Here is a 17,670-nt window from a genome sequence, read left to right as displayed (position 1 = left end):
TAGAGTACGTAAATGGATTAGTTAACAGAAATAGGAAATAGAGATTTTAAACACAGTGTACAAAATGACCCTAAAACTTCCGCTTGACATCCTGAAAAATAGCAAGATAAAAGGTCCACCCCCCTCCCCTAAATATACACAGATTTCCTGGTAGACTTGAAAATGCAAGTGAAGAAAATGTTTTGTAGTCATACATGAAAGCTATGGGATACTATGAACGCTTAGAATTTGCTTCTAGATTCCTCCCACTATGTCTCATCATGAGTAGACACAACAAATAATAAGAATGGAGCAGACAGGGGCTGGAGAAATCCAGGTTTGATTCCCAGCGCCCACATCTTGGCTCACAACTATCTGTAACTCCAGTTCCAGGGGATACCACTCCCTCTTCTGGCCTCCACAGGCAGCAGGCACATATGTGGTACAGAGACATACAAGCAGGCAAAACATGCACATAAAATACAATAATAACAAAATTATTTTAAAGCTGGGTGCTGGTGATACACACCTTTAATCCCAGCTCTCAGGAGGCAGAGGGAAGTGAATCTCTGAGTTCAAGGCTAGCTTGGCCTACAGAATGATTTCCAGGACAGTCAGGGCTACACAGAGAAAATCTATCTTGAAAAACAAAAACAAAAAGTTTTAAAAAGAATGGAGCAGAGACCACTACTTTTAACATGAAGTAAAGAATTTGTATCCTGCCAGCAATGGCTGTATGAAAGAAAGAGGGGAGGGGTACCTTTAGTTTATAACCATGGCTCAAGGTCAAGAATAAATATTGCAAAACAGAAAGAAAAAACCATAATCTCAGGTTTCAGTGCGATCTGGAAAACCCTGCTGCCCATACACACAGAATGGGGAAATTACTAGTTAAAAGGGAGAGAGAAAGGAAGAGCGAGGAGGGGAGTGATGGGGGAGACTTTCCACCAAAGCATCAATACCACCCCGTCAGCTTACAGCACTGGGTTTCTGATGGGGAGGAGAAATGCTATAATCCACAAAGCAGCCACTAGCAATCAGGCTGAACAAACTGAATTAAAATTGAACTTACCTTCGATCTCCTCCTCCTCCTCCTCTTCTTCGTCCTCATCCTCGCTAGAATCGCTGACCTGCACAGTTATGTCGGTGCTGGTTACTGGGGTCCAGTCAAAATAAACTCCAAAACCAATATCATAGTCATCAGTTGCGAATTCCCAGCAGACGCGCTTTCCCTCAGGATGGGTGGGGACCCGGATGGTGACCACTTCTCCCCGCTTCACCACCAGACGGCTGTTCTTCTCTTTGCCCAGCTTGCTTTTGAACTCCTTCACTTTGGCAAAGGTCCAGATACATGGAGGCGCCATCAGAGGTGGAGAGACTGAAAGAACAGACAGTACTACTGAGAAGTGGGGAATGCTCCTGGAACTGGATGTTCTTTCTAACGGCGTCCATCACTTCCTTTCACACCTTTGTCTGTCCTTCCATCTGTCTTCCGTCCTTCAAGCATCTACTCGAAATGACTGCAAAGGTCTCACCTTTCCTGTGGTCCCCCAGAAGATCTGCAGACTCCAAATCTGTTGAGAGGACATCAACAGCTCCAGTGTGCTCGGACTGGATCATGACCGTGTCTTCAGGTCGCTGTGGAGCCTGGTACTTGGCCATCTGCACAACAGAATTCTGGTTAGAGGGCTCGTGGTGGTAGATTCCAACCAGCCTCTTTCCAAATACAGGGGGCGTCACTCTTCCCTGATAACCACAACCCAAAAGTTAATGGGCTAATCAACATTCCTTCTCTCTATCAAGTACAAGTTACCCCCAAATTCTACTTTTTAACATCACCAAAATGTCCCCTAAAGATTCTTTTCTTCTGTCTCTTGCAATTTTAGAAAAGTCCTGACCCCGTCCCTGCCCCCTCCCGCCACCGCACCACTTCAGAACCTCTGCAAAAAAAGAATAAAAATGGCATCTTTTACAAAAAGCCCTCACTAACCCACCCAGAAGTTGCCAGCACTCTAGAGGGATTTCCCTCCACATCACCACACTGTGTTCCTTGTTTTGTGTTATTATGTCTTTATTTCCTGCTCCTTCCCCAGCTGGTAGACAACTCAACAAGAAATCTATGCCCCCTGCCCACAGGAGAGAACATGTCATTGAATCAGCAAGCCAGCTAAGAGGCTGGGATTGTACTTGTGCAAGTAAATCAAGTTTGTGGTCCTCCCAGGCTGTATTCTCACAAGATCTGTTTCAGAGACCAAGCCCTTCCATTCTCAGCCACACAGCTAAGTAAACTGAACCAGATCTTGGCTAGCGAGTTTACAGGAAACCCTTCCTCTTACACCGTGGATTTAATTTGCCTCTTAATTAGCGGCACAGTCTTAGTAGAGCTTTTAGCCTTGGTCTCCACAGTTGCTAAATGGGGACTCTGGTATTCATCTCACAAGACTGTGATCAACAGGGAATGAAATTTGTAAACAAAAGTTCGTATAAACTACGAAGCAGTATGCAAAAGGTATATGTTTAATGTCTTTATTGACACAAATTCTAATTATTACATCATTAACAATGAAAATAATAACACAACTCATCCCTACCTGCCCTGCCCCTGTGTCAAAGGAATTACTAGCTATGAACACCACTTCTATAAACTCTACATAAACACAGAATGACTTTGGGCTGCTCGCATCAAGGTTTTAGAGAACATGAGACATCCGTTCTGGCACTTCATTTTTTGCATGCTAACACAATGACAGGCTGTGTGAGAGAGACAGATAATTAATTATCCAAATAATTAGAACTGAGATGTCTCACAGGGGTGTCCATCCCGTATCCCCTGGAATGCATGAAGCCCAAAGTTACTTAAAACACTGCAGTTTCAAAAAAAAAAAAATCTGAAGCTCAAGAATGTGCAAGTGTGAACTGATAGATGAGGACATGTCACAATGTCAAAAGGTTGGACACAGCCGGGCGGTGGTGGCGCATGCCTTTAATCCCAGCACTCAGGAGGCAGAGGCAGGCGGATCTCTGTGAATTCGAGGCCAGCCTGGTCTACAAGAGCTAGTGCCAGGACAGGCTCCAAAGCTACAGAGAAACCCTGTCTTGAAAAACTAAAAAGAAAAAAAAAAAAAAAGGTTGGACACACCTGCTAGGAGTGAGGGGATTCTGAGAGCCACCATCTCAGTAGTGCTATTTCCAACCCATCCACGATGTACCTAAGTTGGGTACCAGAAGCTCCCCTTTCTCTAAGAGAGAACCTGGATTCTCCCCTACCTCAGTGTGTACCTGAGCTTGGCCTGCTGGCAGCAACTCCTGTTCCCCCGGAGCCTGAACCTCAGAAGCACCAGCTGCTTTCTGTAGACCCTCCGTGGTATCCTTACTTGCTGGAGATACCATCTGTAGCCTCTCAGAAGAAGAAAACATGTCAGTTCAAGGGGTCTTCAAGAGTATAACCATTCCAGAGGAACTCTGGAATAAAATAACATTCAAAAGACACCCCACCCCTCCTGATTTTGGTATTTAGGTCCATGTCACTTCAGCTGACCACTGCCCAGAGCTGACTGGCTCACAGTAAGGACACAGGAACAAACAAAGCCAGTCTCCAGGCTCTAGAGCCACAGTAAACACAGTGCAGTCATCAGATGGACTCAAGGTCTGGTCTTCTTTTGTTGCCATGTTTTATTATTTATTTACTTTAATTGACAAATTCAAAATGTGCATGTCTGTGTATGATGCTGTAATATATGTAGATACTGTGCTATGATCAAATGAGGCTAATTAACATATTCATCAATTCACATACTTAACTGTTGTATTATAAACACATTCTTAATTTACTGCTTATAGTTTTGAGTGTAAATGTATTTATTATTATTATAATTATATTATTATGTCCAGCATCTCCCACTCCACTGTGTGCCAACTCCTGGTAACGATCATTCTGCTCTTTCCTTCTAAAACGTGTGTGTGTGTGTGTGTGTGAGAGAGAGAGAGACAGAGACAGAGACAGAGAGAGAGAGAATAGCACCTGTGCTCATATGGAGACCCGAAGAGGACATCTGATCCCTGAGAGCAGAAATTAAAGCATTTGCAGGATGCCTGGCTTGTTACACCAGTACTGGGAACCAAACTCCAGTCTCCACGATTGTGCAGCAAGCAGCCATCTCTGCAGTCCAGCTGCTCTCCTCTATGGGTCTAGTTTTATTTCTCTCTCACTATTTGCTCCACCCAATTTCAATAAACAGTTTGGATCACAGGTGGTTTCTATACAAGTCACACAGAGATGAGGCTGCCTACTGCAGAGACTAGCCACCGAACAGAAAGTGTCCACTGATTAATCACAGGGATATAAAGGTAATTAAAACTGCTGGAAGGGGTGAGACTTTTTCTCCCGTGATGCAGCCATCCATAAGTTGCCCATGGTCCATGCTCCAATTAAACTCGGTGGCTCACCAAGCTACACTTGGGTAGAAGTGATTGTGTCCTTGGTGTTCTCCCTGGGGTGAGCAGCTGGGTTTGTTCATGTCTCCCTAGGAAAAGCTCACGGACAGGGATGAGTTACGCTGCCTTCCATTTCCCCTGGCTTCAGAGAGACGAGAAAATGAGTAACGAGCCAGGGCAGAGGCTCAGTTCCCCAGACCTCCTCAGAATCTACTGCCAGCAAAACGTGACGTGTGTTTTATTTTTAAAGCAGGAGTATAAAAGCATGGTATGGGGACCCCTGTAAGACTTAGGATCCTCCGGGGTGCCTGACACTTTAAAACCTTTCCAGACTACTAAAATACTGTTCTCTTTCCTGCATTTTCTGAAGTAGGCGATGGAAATTCCCAGAAACTCCATAGCTTATGGCAGAATGCTAGAGTGAATCAAGAGGCAGAAGTGGGAATTCAATTGTCATTTATTAAACCAGACATTAAAGGGCTTTGTACTTCCTTCTGGGCTATCTTTGCTTTAGAATCTGATTGTTTAGATCTCCTGGGTAAATTGGGAGCATGGGGACCCTGGGAGAGGGTTGAAGGGAAGGAGAGAGGCAAGGAGGGGAGCAGAGAAAAATGTAGAGCTCAATAAAAATCAATTAAAAAAATGAATAGTGAAAACAAGAATCTGCTTTTCATTAAAGACATTATTTATAGTAATATGTAGTGAGTTAATTATTATTTTCAAACAAGTAAAATAACTACATTATAATTTTCAGCCTTAATTGTTAATACAATTTTTAAAAATTTGGAGGTCTTTTAAGACAATGTTTTACTCTGTAGTCCACACTGACCTCAAACTTGTAGTGATCCTACTGCCTCAGCCTCCTGATGCTGGTGCCAGGTGTGAGCCACCACCACACTTAGCTCTAATATAATCAATAAAAATTTCTTTGAGGTCTTCACTAATTATTCAAATTGTAAATTATCTGAAAGCCCCATGCTTTTAAGGTTATCAGTACCATTGTTTTCCTTGGGAGCATAAATAAGAAAATTCATTTTCAATCATAGACTATCTCTTCTTCAGATAAAGCAGGAGTATAAAGATAACCATCTTTTAGAATACCCAAGTCTTGCCAGACTACCTCAGGGCCCCTGAGAAAGGTGATGAATCGAAACCAGGCTTGCTTGAATCATCTCACGTTCGTGGGAAATTGGTGGATGACATTCATTCTTAGAACCTAGGAACTCAGTCCATGCTTGTTCCTTGTCCTTCACTAGAAGGGAAGCTGTATGCTGGGACCTGGGCCTCACTCGCTGTGTGCCTGGCCCCTCAAACCAACCCTGAATGTGAACTCTCAGACCCTCTGAACTGTGACCTTATGCCCTCAATTTCCACTTTGCCCAGATCACTCAGTGACTGCTTGGATCCTGGCTACACCTCAGTACCTCAAGCACACTCCTGCTTGGGAGCTTTGCACTCGCTGTAGCCTCTGTCTGCATGAATAATACAGTTTACACAGGTGAAGACCACTGATGAAACATGCTATACACATGTTTTCTGGCTGCCATCCTCACCAGGGTGTAAGCCATAGTCAGTATCTGAGGATGGTCACATAGTCTACTGTTTTGCTCCTTTCTTTGTAATTTAGATGATGCCTGACAGAGATGCTAATTCAAGCCTATAAGACAGCTAGCATACAGAGCAGATAGGCAGATACAGATGTGACAAAAAGCCATTCACCTGGTTACCTAGGAGACAGAATGCTGGTGTATTTCCCACTCAGTTTATGTTTTGGTATAAAAGCTGTTTGGAGAATAAAAACGGAGGAATTCTTCAGAATGTGAACTCAAGACTTCATGAGAGACCACTGAGAATCTCCCTCCCTATAAAGCCATGTGAGTTGTGTCTTTATTCCCACACCTCTACACCGGTCCAGAGAGATAGTTTATGTTGGGGTCTGGTCAAGAGAAATAATTGAGGGTCTGGGCTAGCATCGAACCCCGACACTTCCTATCACGCTAAGACTTAGTATAACCTTCCTTTCTACCATACACGTATCAGTGAAAGTGATGAATTAGAAAAGAAAATTATGAATGACAGCCTAAAGGCTACATAGAGAAACACTGTCTCAAAAAAATCAAAAACAAAAAAAATGAGGTGCATACTCTGACAGGGGTTGGTGATGATGCATCCCTTTAATCCCAGCACTCGAGAGGCAGAGACAGACGGAGCTCTGTGAGTTCGAGGCCAGCCTGGTCTACAGAGTGAGTTCCCGAACAGTCAGGGTAACTCGGAGAAAACTTGTCTCGAAAAACCAAAAAGGAATGACAGCCTAGGAGCTGCAGAGATGGCTCAGCAGCCAAGAGCATTTGCTGTTCTTTCCTAGGAACTCAGTTTGGTTGCCAGCCCCCAGGTCAGGCGGCTCACAACTACTTACAACTCCAGCTCTGGGGGATGTGAGTCCCTCTTCTGGCCCCTACAGGCACTAAACATATACATGGTACACACACATACATGAAGGCACTCACACATATACATAAGATAAAAATAAACATAGATAATGTAGAAAAAGAATGACAGCCTAAAGGTTATACAATGGTTTAACCTGACAAGTCACATAAACACTGTAGCTTGTTTCACCCCTTAAAATCACCACCTACTTTATTCTCAGAGGACAAAGCAACTGCATGTCCCTACCTGTAGGGTGAGGGCCAGGGTTCTGGATCAGAGGCAGAAGCCAGTGGAGAGCTGACCTTGGTGTTTTCTAGATCTTCTTTCTCTAGAAAATCATGGAGAGAATTTATTCTTTGAGAGGAAACACTAACACACACCTATAGTCCAGTTCTTGGGAGGTTGAGGCAGGAAGATCAGGAGTTCAAGGCCAGCCTTAGCTACATAGAGTTTATGGCCAGCCTAGGGCTACCTGAAACCTTGTCAAAATTAAAAAGTCATTGCATAAATCTCATCCTATATAAAAATCAATTCAGAGGGCTGGAGAGATGGTTCAGAGGTTAAAAGCACTGGCTGCTCTTCCAGAACAGCTGGATTTGACTCCCAACACCCAAATGGCAGGTCACAAATGCCTCTAACTCCTGTTCCAGGGCATTCAATGTCTTCTCCTTGCTTCTAAGGAGACATGAGGTGTACTTATGTACACATGGGCATTAATACACATAGAATAAAAACTTTAAGAAATAAATTAGAAATAGTTCAAAGATCTTAGTATAAGACTAAAAGTTTTCAAATTACTGGAGAAAGTGCAGGAAAACAGTTCAAGATACAGTCATAGCAATAGTTTTCTGGAAGAACCCCAACAGTCCAGGAAATAATAGCAAGAATTAACTCATGGAGTTGTAAGGAATTAAGAGGCTTCAACACAGCAAAGAAACAATTCTCAGAGTAAAGGGACAGTCTACGAAGAGGGGGTCAATGTCAAGAATATATAAATTAAACCCATACACACAAATAATCTAGATAGTACATGGGCAAATGAACAGATAGTTCTCAAAAACGAGACACACATGGCCAATAAGTAGACAAAAAAAAAAAAAGGAAAAATGCTCAACACCCCTAGCCATCAGAAAAATGTAAATTAAAACTTCAGTGAGATTTGATTTCTTCCAGGATGGACTGCTATCATAAGGAGGGGTAAAAGCTTATATATTGCTGGTGAAGCCGCTGTGGAGCCTCCGCCTGAGCCTTTCTTCAAACAACTGAACAGAAGGGCTGAGTGGTTAAGAACAGTTGCTGCAAACTCAGGAGCACTGAGTTTAGGCCTTGATTCCCATATAACAAGCCAGGCATGCTATGTACATCTGTAACCCTGGCACCAAGGAAGATAGAAACAGGAGCGTTGCTGGGGCTTGCTGGCTTCCAGCCTAGCCATGAAAATCAAAGCCCCAGGTTCAGGGAGAGATCCTAACTCAAAAGAATAGGCAAAGCATAATAGAGAACACCTACTGCCCTCTTCTGGCCTCCCTTCACATACATGAGAGCATATACAGACACATAAATACATACATACATACATAAACTAATTAAAAACATATACAGACACATAAATATATGCATGCATGTATACATACATACATAAATTAACTAAAAACAGAACTACCATATGATCTAGATATACCACTACTGGGTAACTGACCCACAAGAATCTAAGTCAGCACATTCTAGGAATACCTGCACACACATTTATTTTATATATAAATTATAGATAGATAGATAGATAGATAGATAGAAAGATAGATAGATAGAGATAGAGATACCCATCAGATTGTAATAGTCTAATGGCAGAAGGCAACCTTGGCGGGTTGGAATCAAGGGGTACCACAAAGTCACACCATGCAACTGGGCTCACATGGGAGGTTTATTGGGCGAGGGTGCAGAGGCCGCCTCTGAGAGAGAGAAGGCAAGAGGTTGGGAAATACAGAGCGTGGCCGCCTCTGAGAGAGAGAAGGCAAGAGGTTGGGAAATACAGAGCGTGGGCATAGGGAATGGCCATACTTAGTGGCTGTAGTAGCTACAATGTTACATCTTGAATGCTGCTGATGACCTGCTAGGTCCCTGAGTGCAGATCAGTGTAATAAATTCCTGAATGCTAATACAGTTGATTTTTTTTTCATGTGTATGTATGTATGGTGTTCACACATGGATGTATTTGTATTTACTTGTGTGAGCACATGCATGTGTTTGAACATTCTTTTTTCTTTCTTTTTTTTTTTTTGCTTTTCAAGATAAAGTTTTTCTTTTTTTTTAAAATATTTATTTATTTGTTATGTATACAATATTCTGTCTGTGTGTATGCCTGCAGGCCAGAAGAGGGCACCAGACACCATTACAGATGGTTGTGAGCCACCATGTGGTTGCTGGGAATTGAACTCAGGACCTTTGGAAGAGCAGGCAATGCTCTTAACCTCTGAGCCATCTCTCCAGCCCAAGATAAAGTTTTTCTATAGCTTTGGACCCTGTCCTAAAACTCTCTGTAGATCAGGCTGGCCTCGAACTCACAGAGATCCACCTGCCTCTGCCTCCCAAGTGCTGGGATTAAAGGCGTGCACCACCACCACCTGGCTGTGTGTGGACATCTTAAATTAACATTAGTTGTCTTCCTCAATTGCTCTCTACTGCTTACTCTTTCTCGCTTACTCCTTGAGACTTTCCTTGTACACAGTTGAGTGTATTTACATATTCCCTATTCTAACCCTCTGCATAAACTCAAAGAAACTGAAGCTCTAAGTCTACTTCCTAAAATAAGATACAATGTAACAAAGTATGCCTCAAACAATGTAAAAGTGAAGATAAGGGCCAATATTTACGAATTAACCTTGACCCTGTCTCTACTTCTCCATGATAGGATCTACTGACCAGTCAGTCCATCTGTGTCTGTCCATCCATGTCATATCCGCCCTGTTCCCCAACTCTGTGATGCTCAGGGATGGGATGTCTTCATGAGCACAGGAGCGTACTGCTGGTCAGAGAATGAGTTAGTTCTGCTTTCCCAACTTCGTTATCACCTGTTCTTTTGTCCTTCAGCCTCTGGATTTCCCAGGCTCTACAACTACAAGAAACAAAGCTTTGTTCACTATAAAGTATTTAATCTCAGGCTGAGGAAGGCTGAATGTTTGCCTAGTGTGAATGAGGCCCTAGACTCAATCCCTAGCATTGGGGGGAGGGGTGCGAGGATACAACTCAACGGTAGAGTCCTTGCCTCATAAGCCTGAACTAGATTAAATGTGAACGTTGACAAAAATAAGAGTATAAATTATCCAGTCTAGTTACAGCAGCACAAAATGGATTAAGATAAAATGAAGCCATACACAGCATGCTGCTTACAAGAGCTGCCCCTCAGATGTACGGACTGCATAGGCTGAAGGTAAAAGGGTGAGACCTGGTAATCGAGAGAACACAGACGGCTACACTTGTATCAGAGAAAACGGATTCAAGCTGGACACAGAGGAGCATCCCTGTAATTCCAACATTTGGGAGGCTGAGAACTGCTGTAAATTCAACACCAGCCTGGGTCACAACAATAAGACCTTGTCTCAAAAAAAACCACAAGACCCTATAAGACTAAAAATCAATCAAACACACACATATGCACATACATATCAAGCCAAAAGGTGTCACAAGAGACAGCCAAAGCTATTATTTAATGACAAAGGGGTCAACCATTCATAAGAACATATTAACTCAGAAGGCTGAGGCAGGAGAATCAGGAGTTTGAGACTAGTTTAAGCTTCATAGGGTGACCCTGTCTCAAAAAGCCACAAAAACAAAGCAAATAACAGTAGTTCAAGAGCCTAATATTATTTCGTGTGTTTTAAAATAAAATAGCTGATTATGGGCATGCACACCATGCTCTCATCCCTAATAATGGGAATCAGTGTTACTTCCAGTTTTTATTCCATTAAAATATTACAAAGTGTGCTATAACGCCTTATGTGCATTTCACATTTTTTTGCCAGGCTGTCATCTTTGGCAGAGGCTGCCTATGATTCTGCTTTCAGAACAGCAATAAGTGAATGCCTGTTTTCCCACAATTCAACATCAGAGTGAAATATGTAAGCCATTGATGAAATTGACAAAATTCAACTTGTGACAAATGTTGCCTTATTTTTCTTTCTCTGAGACAGGATCTCACTATGTTGCCCAGGTTTGAGCTTCTGGACTCAAGTATTCATTTCACCCTGGCTTCCTGAATTGCTGGAACTACACGTTTACCACCACGCCCAACTTGGTATCTGATGGGGGAGAGTCTTCTGTTTTGTGTTAATTTCATTGGTTAAATAAAGAGACTGCCTTGGCCCTTTAATAGGACATAAAATTAGGTAGGCGGAGTAAACAGAACAGAATGCTGGGAGAAAGAAGCTGAGTTGAGGAGTCGCCATGATTCTCCCACTCCAGACAGATGCAGGGTAAGATCTTTCCTGGTAAGCCAGCTCGTGGAGCTACACAGATTATTAGAAATGGGTTAGATTGATATGTAAGAGCTAGCCAGTAAGAAACTGGAACTAATGGGCCAGACAGCGTTTAAAAGAATACAGTTTCAGCCGGGCGGTGGTGGCGCACGCCTTTAATCCCAGCACTCGGGAGGCAGAGGCAGGTGGATCTCTGTGAGTTCGAGACCAGCCTGGTATACAAGAGCTAGTTCCAGGACAGGCTCCAAAACCACAGAGAAACCCTGTCTCGAAAAACCAAAAAAAAAAAAAAAAAAAAAAAAAAAAAGAATACAGTTTCCATGTAATTATTTCGGGGCATAAGCTAGCCATGTGGGTGGCGGGACACAGCCCCGCTGCTCCTATTACAACAGAGTGGCACCCGACGTGATGGACTAAATCCACTTAAAAAACCTGAGAAGGCTTAAAAAATGAGGGAGAGAGAGTTTAACACAGATTTTTGCTGTTTGTTGGTGGCGTGCTGTAGAGAGATTTCCTGATTCGGCAACAGCAGCAGAAAAAAAGCTGTGCCATTTTAAAGTGCGGCTTCCTAGGACTGTGCCGCCAGTGCAAACTCTGGCTTTATAGCATTTCAAAGGCTTTTATGGGCCTGGATGTGATGTTTGTGTTCCCGCTTGGGATCAGAGGAGAGTGCTCTGAGATCATGCTGATGGCTCAGCGCTCCCTGCCTGCACCTGGGCAGACTGCAGAATCAGGCTTAGGCAGGTGGAAGAGCATGGAGGATTCCTGCCGCCATACAGACGTGTTTTCAGACTGCGCAGTGCTCTGCGTGTCAGATTTGGCTGTAACTTGGACGAAAAGAGTTTCTGTGCTGCACGGTCAGTCTCAGAGTTAAACTGCTGACTGCGGTGCCAATGTGGACTTGCTGTGTGCCTGGAACTGTGCTCAGCTCAGGGGCACCAAATGGATCTGAGGCAGGAGCGGCTGCTCCTTGCTGAACTGTGCTGACCTCAGGCAGGAACTGCCGTAATTACCATAATAACAGTGCAGTTAAGGTTTAGACTTGGCAGTAAACAGGTGGTACCGTATTGCCTCTACATGGTGCAACTTAAGTTTTTAAGAAGTGCTTAACATTTTAAGAAATGCTCCTGAATAGTAAAAAAATTACAGATTCACAATAGGACAGATTCAGACATAAAAGATCAAATGTTGGATGAGTGTACGTAGGCTTGAGAGAGAGAAAAAAATAGAATAAAGTTAATGGCCATAAAAAAAAGGGTAAAGTCTTTAAAGAGACAGAGTACAGATAGTTATAAATTAAAAGAAATAAAGAAAAATAAGCCACGTAAAAATGGAAAATTCACAGAGAGTCTGGATTATGTACATTGTGTTTTCTTTAAAACTTTTGACTGTGAAGGAGCTAAGTACAGAGAGACATTTCATTACATGGGCTGCCAAGCTAAACCAGAATGGATATAAGGGTATTACGATTTCAAAATTTGGGTCTAAGGATATGATGCTTTGGAGCAGGTCTTCTTTTGTTTTCAGAGGACCAGACCCTGTGGATTGATTCTATCCCGATATGGTATGATAGACCACGACCTTCCGAAAAGTTGCTGTGAACACCCTCAAAAAATTACTTCACTTAACTGCCAACTGAGATAAACCTGGCACACAGGTTACACCCTAAATGATCTGATTAACAGCGCCCCCATTCAGCAGGAAGCAGTTTGGAGAGAAAAAACTGCACCCATGTTCCCAAAATATTGTTTATAAATGTTCTTTTACATTTAAAGGGGGAAATGATATAGGTATGAATAATTTGCATTGGTATGGATTTTAAGGTCAATTTTGTTATATGTATATGTATTTCTGATCTTGATTAAGGTATTGTGATTGTGTAGTTCATGTAAAAATGTAATGTATATAGGTTGTTAATGGATAATCATCAATAATAGTCAAGCTTGTAGTCATGTTAGTTAGATTTTCTAGATATATAGAGATATATTTCAGTTAGATAGACATTCTTCATATCTTTCAAAGACTGCCGAATATGGCATTTTAAATTTTTAATAACTTAGGGCTTTTCATGACAATGAGACACGTCTGCTCTTGGCAGCACCAATCTACTTCAAGAGGAAGATGGGCATCGAAGAGGCTCCTTATGGAGTTTGATAGCCATTTGGGCAAGAAACTGCTCTTGCCTGGACTGATGCATAAACTGGACACAAAGAACCCGCCTAAAGGTGAGACGGTCTTTCGGAGTTCCTGCTTCATAAAAGAATTCACGAGACATTCTGTAGGACACAGCAGAAAGTAACTGAACTGTCTTTGAAATTTCCTGCTTCATGGAAATGTCTGCTGGATACTATGGGCCTGTAGGCTGAAGATGGATGCCTCAATGGTACAGAGGAACTTTGGGTGACTGTACAGGCAGCAAGATGTCTCTGTCATTTCTAGAGCTTTGGATTTCTTGTTTGCTTAGGTAATATTATATCCTTCTGGAGTCTTTGATGGAGTTGAAGAATGGTTAGTTATAGTTATAGTTTTCCTTAGTTATGATAAAAGATAAAATAGATATAAATACTGTAACTGTAATTCTTGCTTAATATCTGTTTTGTTATATGTAATCTTACTATGTTAAAGTGAAAGCCTTTCTTTTTTGTTTAAACAGAAAAAGGGGAAATGATGTGGGAGAGTCTTCTGTTTTGTGTTAATTTCATTGGTTAAATAAAGAGACTGCCTTGGCCCTTTAATAGGACATAAAATTAGGTAGGCGGAGTAAACAGAACAGAATGCTGGGAGAAAGAAGCTGAGTTGAGGAGTCGCCATGATTCTCCCACTCCAGACAGACGCAGGGTAAGATCTTTCCTGGTAAGCCAGCTCGTGGAGCTACACAGATTATTAGAAATGGGTTAGATTGATATGTAAGAGCTAGCCAGTAAGAAACTGGAACTAATGGGCCAGACAGTGTTTAAAAGAATACAGTTTCCATGTAATTATTTCAGGGCATAAGCTAGCCATGTGGGTGGCAGGACACAGCCCCGCTGCTCCTATTACAACAGGTATCCGTGAGAGTTAATGCCTATTGTCAACTTGGTAAGTTGATACATTTGTATCAGATAAAAGCAAGCTAGAAGCACTCCAGAGACAAGCCTCTGTACATGCCAATGAGGAATTACCTAGGTCAGGTTGATCTCTGGGCTTGCCTGGGAAGAACCATCTTGACTGTGTTAACTGGAGTGAGAAGACCTACTCTAAAAATAGGCGGCACCATCCCCTGGGCTTGAGTCACAGACTGCATAAGAAGGAGGGAGCCAGCTGAGCACCCCATCCTACTTCCTACCTGGATGCAACTGGACCACGTGACTGGCACCTCAAGCTCCAGCCACCAGGGTGGTCTGAATGAGAATGGCCCATGGAGCAGGGTGCTTGAATGTTTGGTCCCTAGCTGATGGAACTGTTTGGGAAAGGTTAGGAGGTGTGGCCTTGTTGGAGGAGGTGTGCCACTGGGGGTGGGCTTTTATGTTTCAAAAAATACATGTCATTCCCAGTTATCTACACATACCCCTCTCTATCTCTGTGTCTGGCTTATGGGTCAGATGTAAACTCTCAGCTAATGTGGGATACCCCTCTGTATGCTGTGAATATGTTTTATTACCATTGGATAATAAAGAAGCTGCTTTGGCCTATGGCAGGGCAGAATATACCTAGGTGGGAAATCCAAGCAGAGAGACGGGGAGAAAGAAGGCAGAGTCGAAGAGACACCAGCAGCCACCAGGGGAGTAAGATGCCATAGCATTACCAGTAATTACACAGGGCACATGAAGATAAATAGATTATAAGAAATGGGCTAATTTATGTGTAGAGCTAGTCAGGAAGAAGCCTGAGCCATCCACCAAACTTATAATTAACACTAAGCGGCTGCGGGAACCAGCAGGTGGCAGAGAGACCATCCAGTGGACCAGACAGGACAGAGAAAAGAATTCCCGCTACACTCAGCCACTACTCCAGGGTCATGCCTGATGCCACACCTGCAGCATGACAGTCATGGACTCACCCTTAGAAACTGTATGTAAGCCCCAGACTAAATGTTTCCTTTATAAGTTGCCTTGATCATGGTGTCTCTTCACAGCAATAGAAAAATAACTAAGAAACTCCCCATGACGGAGCATATCCTTGAACTGTGAGCAAAACTAAACCCTTTCTCTAAGTTGCTTTTGTCAGGGTCAGGGTATTTTATCATAGCATCAAGACAAGTTGCTAAAACAATACATTACTTTTAATTTTTGTTTATTCTGATTAAGTTAGAACACACATATATATGCATATCTATATATCTTTGATTTTGCTTTCTTATAAGAAACCCCCAGAAATGAGATTCCTTGTTACAGGGTCTGCCATCAAGACTGTCATACCCACTACCCAATTTCTCTCCAAGTTTCACTTCTGCTAGCATTACATAAATGTGACGGTTTTCCATATCACAATGTGCACACAATCTTTACCAATCTGTTAGGCAGAGCATGACGACACACTATCGTTTTTACTAAATTTTTTTAATAATTTATGTCATCAAAACAGACCCTTAACTGGATGGCGGTGGCGCATGCCTTTACATCCAGCACTCAGGAGGCAAAAGCAGCCAGATTGGTCCACAGAGTGAGTTCCAGGACAGCCAGGGCTACACAGAAAAACAAACAAAAAAAATTGTGGTAGTTTAAATGTGACTGGCCCCCATAACCTCATAGGGAGTGGCACTATTAGGAGGTGTGGCCTGGTTGGAGGAAGTGTGTCACCATGAGAGGGCTGTGAGCTACACCTAGTTCAGTTCACTTCCTACTGACTGCAGATTAAGATGGGGGACTCTCAGTCCTTCTCCAGAACCATGTCTGCCTGCACGCCTCCATGTCCCGCCATGGTGACAATGAACTAAACCTCTGAAAATGGAAGCCACCCAATTAAATGTTTTCCTTTTTAAGAATTTCTGTGGTCATGGTGTCTCTTCACAGCAACAGAAACCCTACCTAAGACAAAAACAAACAAAAATCTTAATGCACATAAAATAATTTCCCTTTTTTCTTTAAAAAAACAGGCTCATACCAAGCACACCATTAGATTTTTCGCTCAGTATTAACCTTTTGTGTATATGTGCATTATGTGTGCAGGTGTTGACATGTGTGCAGGGACATGTGTGTGTGTGTGTGTGTGGAGGACAGAAGTCAACCTTACATTTCTTCCCCAATCACTCCACCTTTTTATTTGATTTGATTTGAGATAGGGTCTCAGGAAGCGTCACTGGCTGTCCTGGAGCTTGCTATGTAAACCAAGCTGACCTTGAATTCACAGAGGTCTGCCTGCCTCTGCCTCCACAGAGAGCTGGAATAAAGCTGTCCACCCCCACCCTCAGACCTCGATCCATATATGTAGTTTTTAATTTATGTGTGCGTGTCTGTGTATACACATGTGTGTGAGAGAGACGTGTGAGCACACAATGTGGAGTTCAGAGGAAATCAGTCGGAAGTCAGTTCTTGCCCTCACCTTGTTCTGAGGTAGGTTCTCTCTTGCTGCTGTACTGCGCATTCTCCTATCTCTGCCACCAGAGAAGTGTTGGGATATCAGAAGTGTAGCCATGTGCAGCTCTTTACGTGAGTTCTGGGGATTCAGTCATCAGCTTATGGAGCGAGTGATTTACCCCTGAGCCGACTCTCTGGCTCCTACCTTACCTGCCGAGATAGGCTCTTACTGGAGTTCAACAACCAGCTCGACTGGCTGGGCGGCAAACCCCGGGGATCCTCCTGCCTCTGTTTCCTCAGCACTAGGATTACAGTTGCATTCCCGGCTTTTTACATGTTATTAGAGACCTGAACTCAGCAAGGACTTTCCCAAGTGATCTCCCTAGACCTGAGCTTTCACCCACTTAAAACAGAGCATGGAGGCTGTCCTTCAGTTATCACGCTGCCAATCGGTTTGTGTAATACCCAGGAGTCACATCAAAAAATTAACAAAAGCTCTGAGTCAATGACTACCTCGACAAACAGACCCCTGCATGCTACATGCCAGGTACTGTGTTTAGATGCTGTGAACACAGAGGTAAATGTGTACCTTCAAAGACTCGGTCTACAGGAGAAAGTAAACTGGAAAGCAGGTCATTGTAAATACGCGATACTGTTAGAATTATTAACTGAACTACCACAGAAATGCTTAACAAGTGGACAGGCATCAAAGGCTTCCTGAAAGAGAGGATAATTACACTGTCTTAATGAGTAAGTAGGACCCAGCCCAGTCAGATGGAAAGGATGCTGCAGGCAAAGGAAACTAAGAGAGACAAAGCATTGCAAGCGCGTGCTCTCTCTCTCTCTCTCTCTCTCTCTCT

The 17,670-nt window shown here is 42.9% G+C and overlaps 1 protein-coding gene across 2 annotated transcripts in view; it reads right to left on the bottom strand.

Moving 5' to 3' along the window:
- The window catches only part of Tmed8 (transmembrane p24 trafficking protein family member 8), a 34,740-nt gene that overhangs the window by 6,256 nt on the left and 10,814 nt on the right, over window positions 1-17,670 (bottom strand). Inside the window, exons 2-5 of one of the 2 annotated variants that reach the window (XM_041658373.1) lie at window positions 7,090-7,171; window positions 3,247-3,376; window positions 1,515-1,641; window positions 1,052-1,357 (exon numbers count right to left, since the gene is read on the bottom strand). In XM_041658373.1, the coding sequence (XP_041514307.1) occupies window positions 1,052-1,357; window positions 1,515-1,641; window positions 3,247-3,376; window positions 7,090-7,171 (645 nt within the window). The remainder of the gene's footprint in view (window positions 1-1,051; window positions 1,358-1,514; window positions 1,642-3,246; window positions 3,377-7,089; window positions 7,172-17,670) is intronic. The other variant, XM_041658374.1, reaches the window with a different exon arrangement.

The sequence above is a fragment of the Microtus oregoni genome, unplaced genomic scaffold (assembly GCF_018167655.1).
Source record: "Microtus oregoni isolate MIOR12 unplaced genomic scaffold, Mior012 000009F_ref0000495, whole genome shotgun sequence".
Taxonomy (NCBI): Eukaryota; Metazoa; Chordata; class Mammalia; order Rodentia; family Cricetidae; genus Microtus; species Microtus oregoni.
Note: the sequence above shows the minus strand (reverse complement) of the source record. Positions and strands in the feature narration are given on the sequence as shown.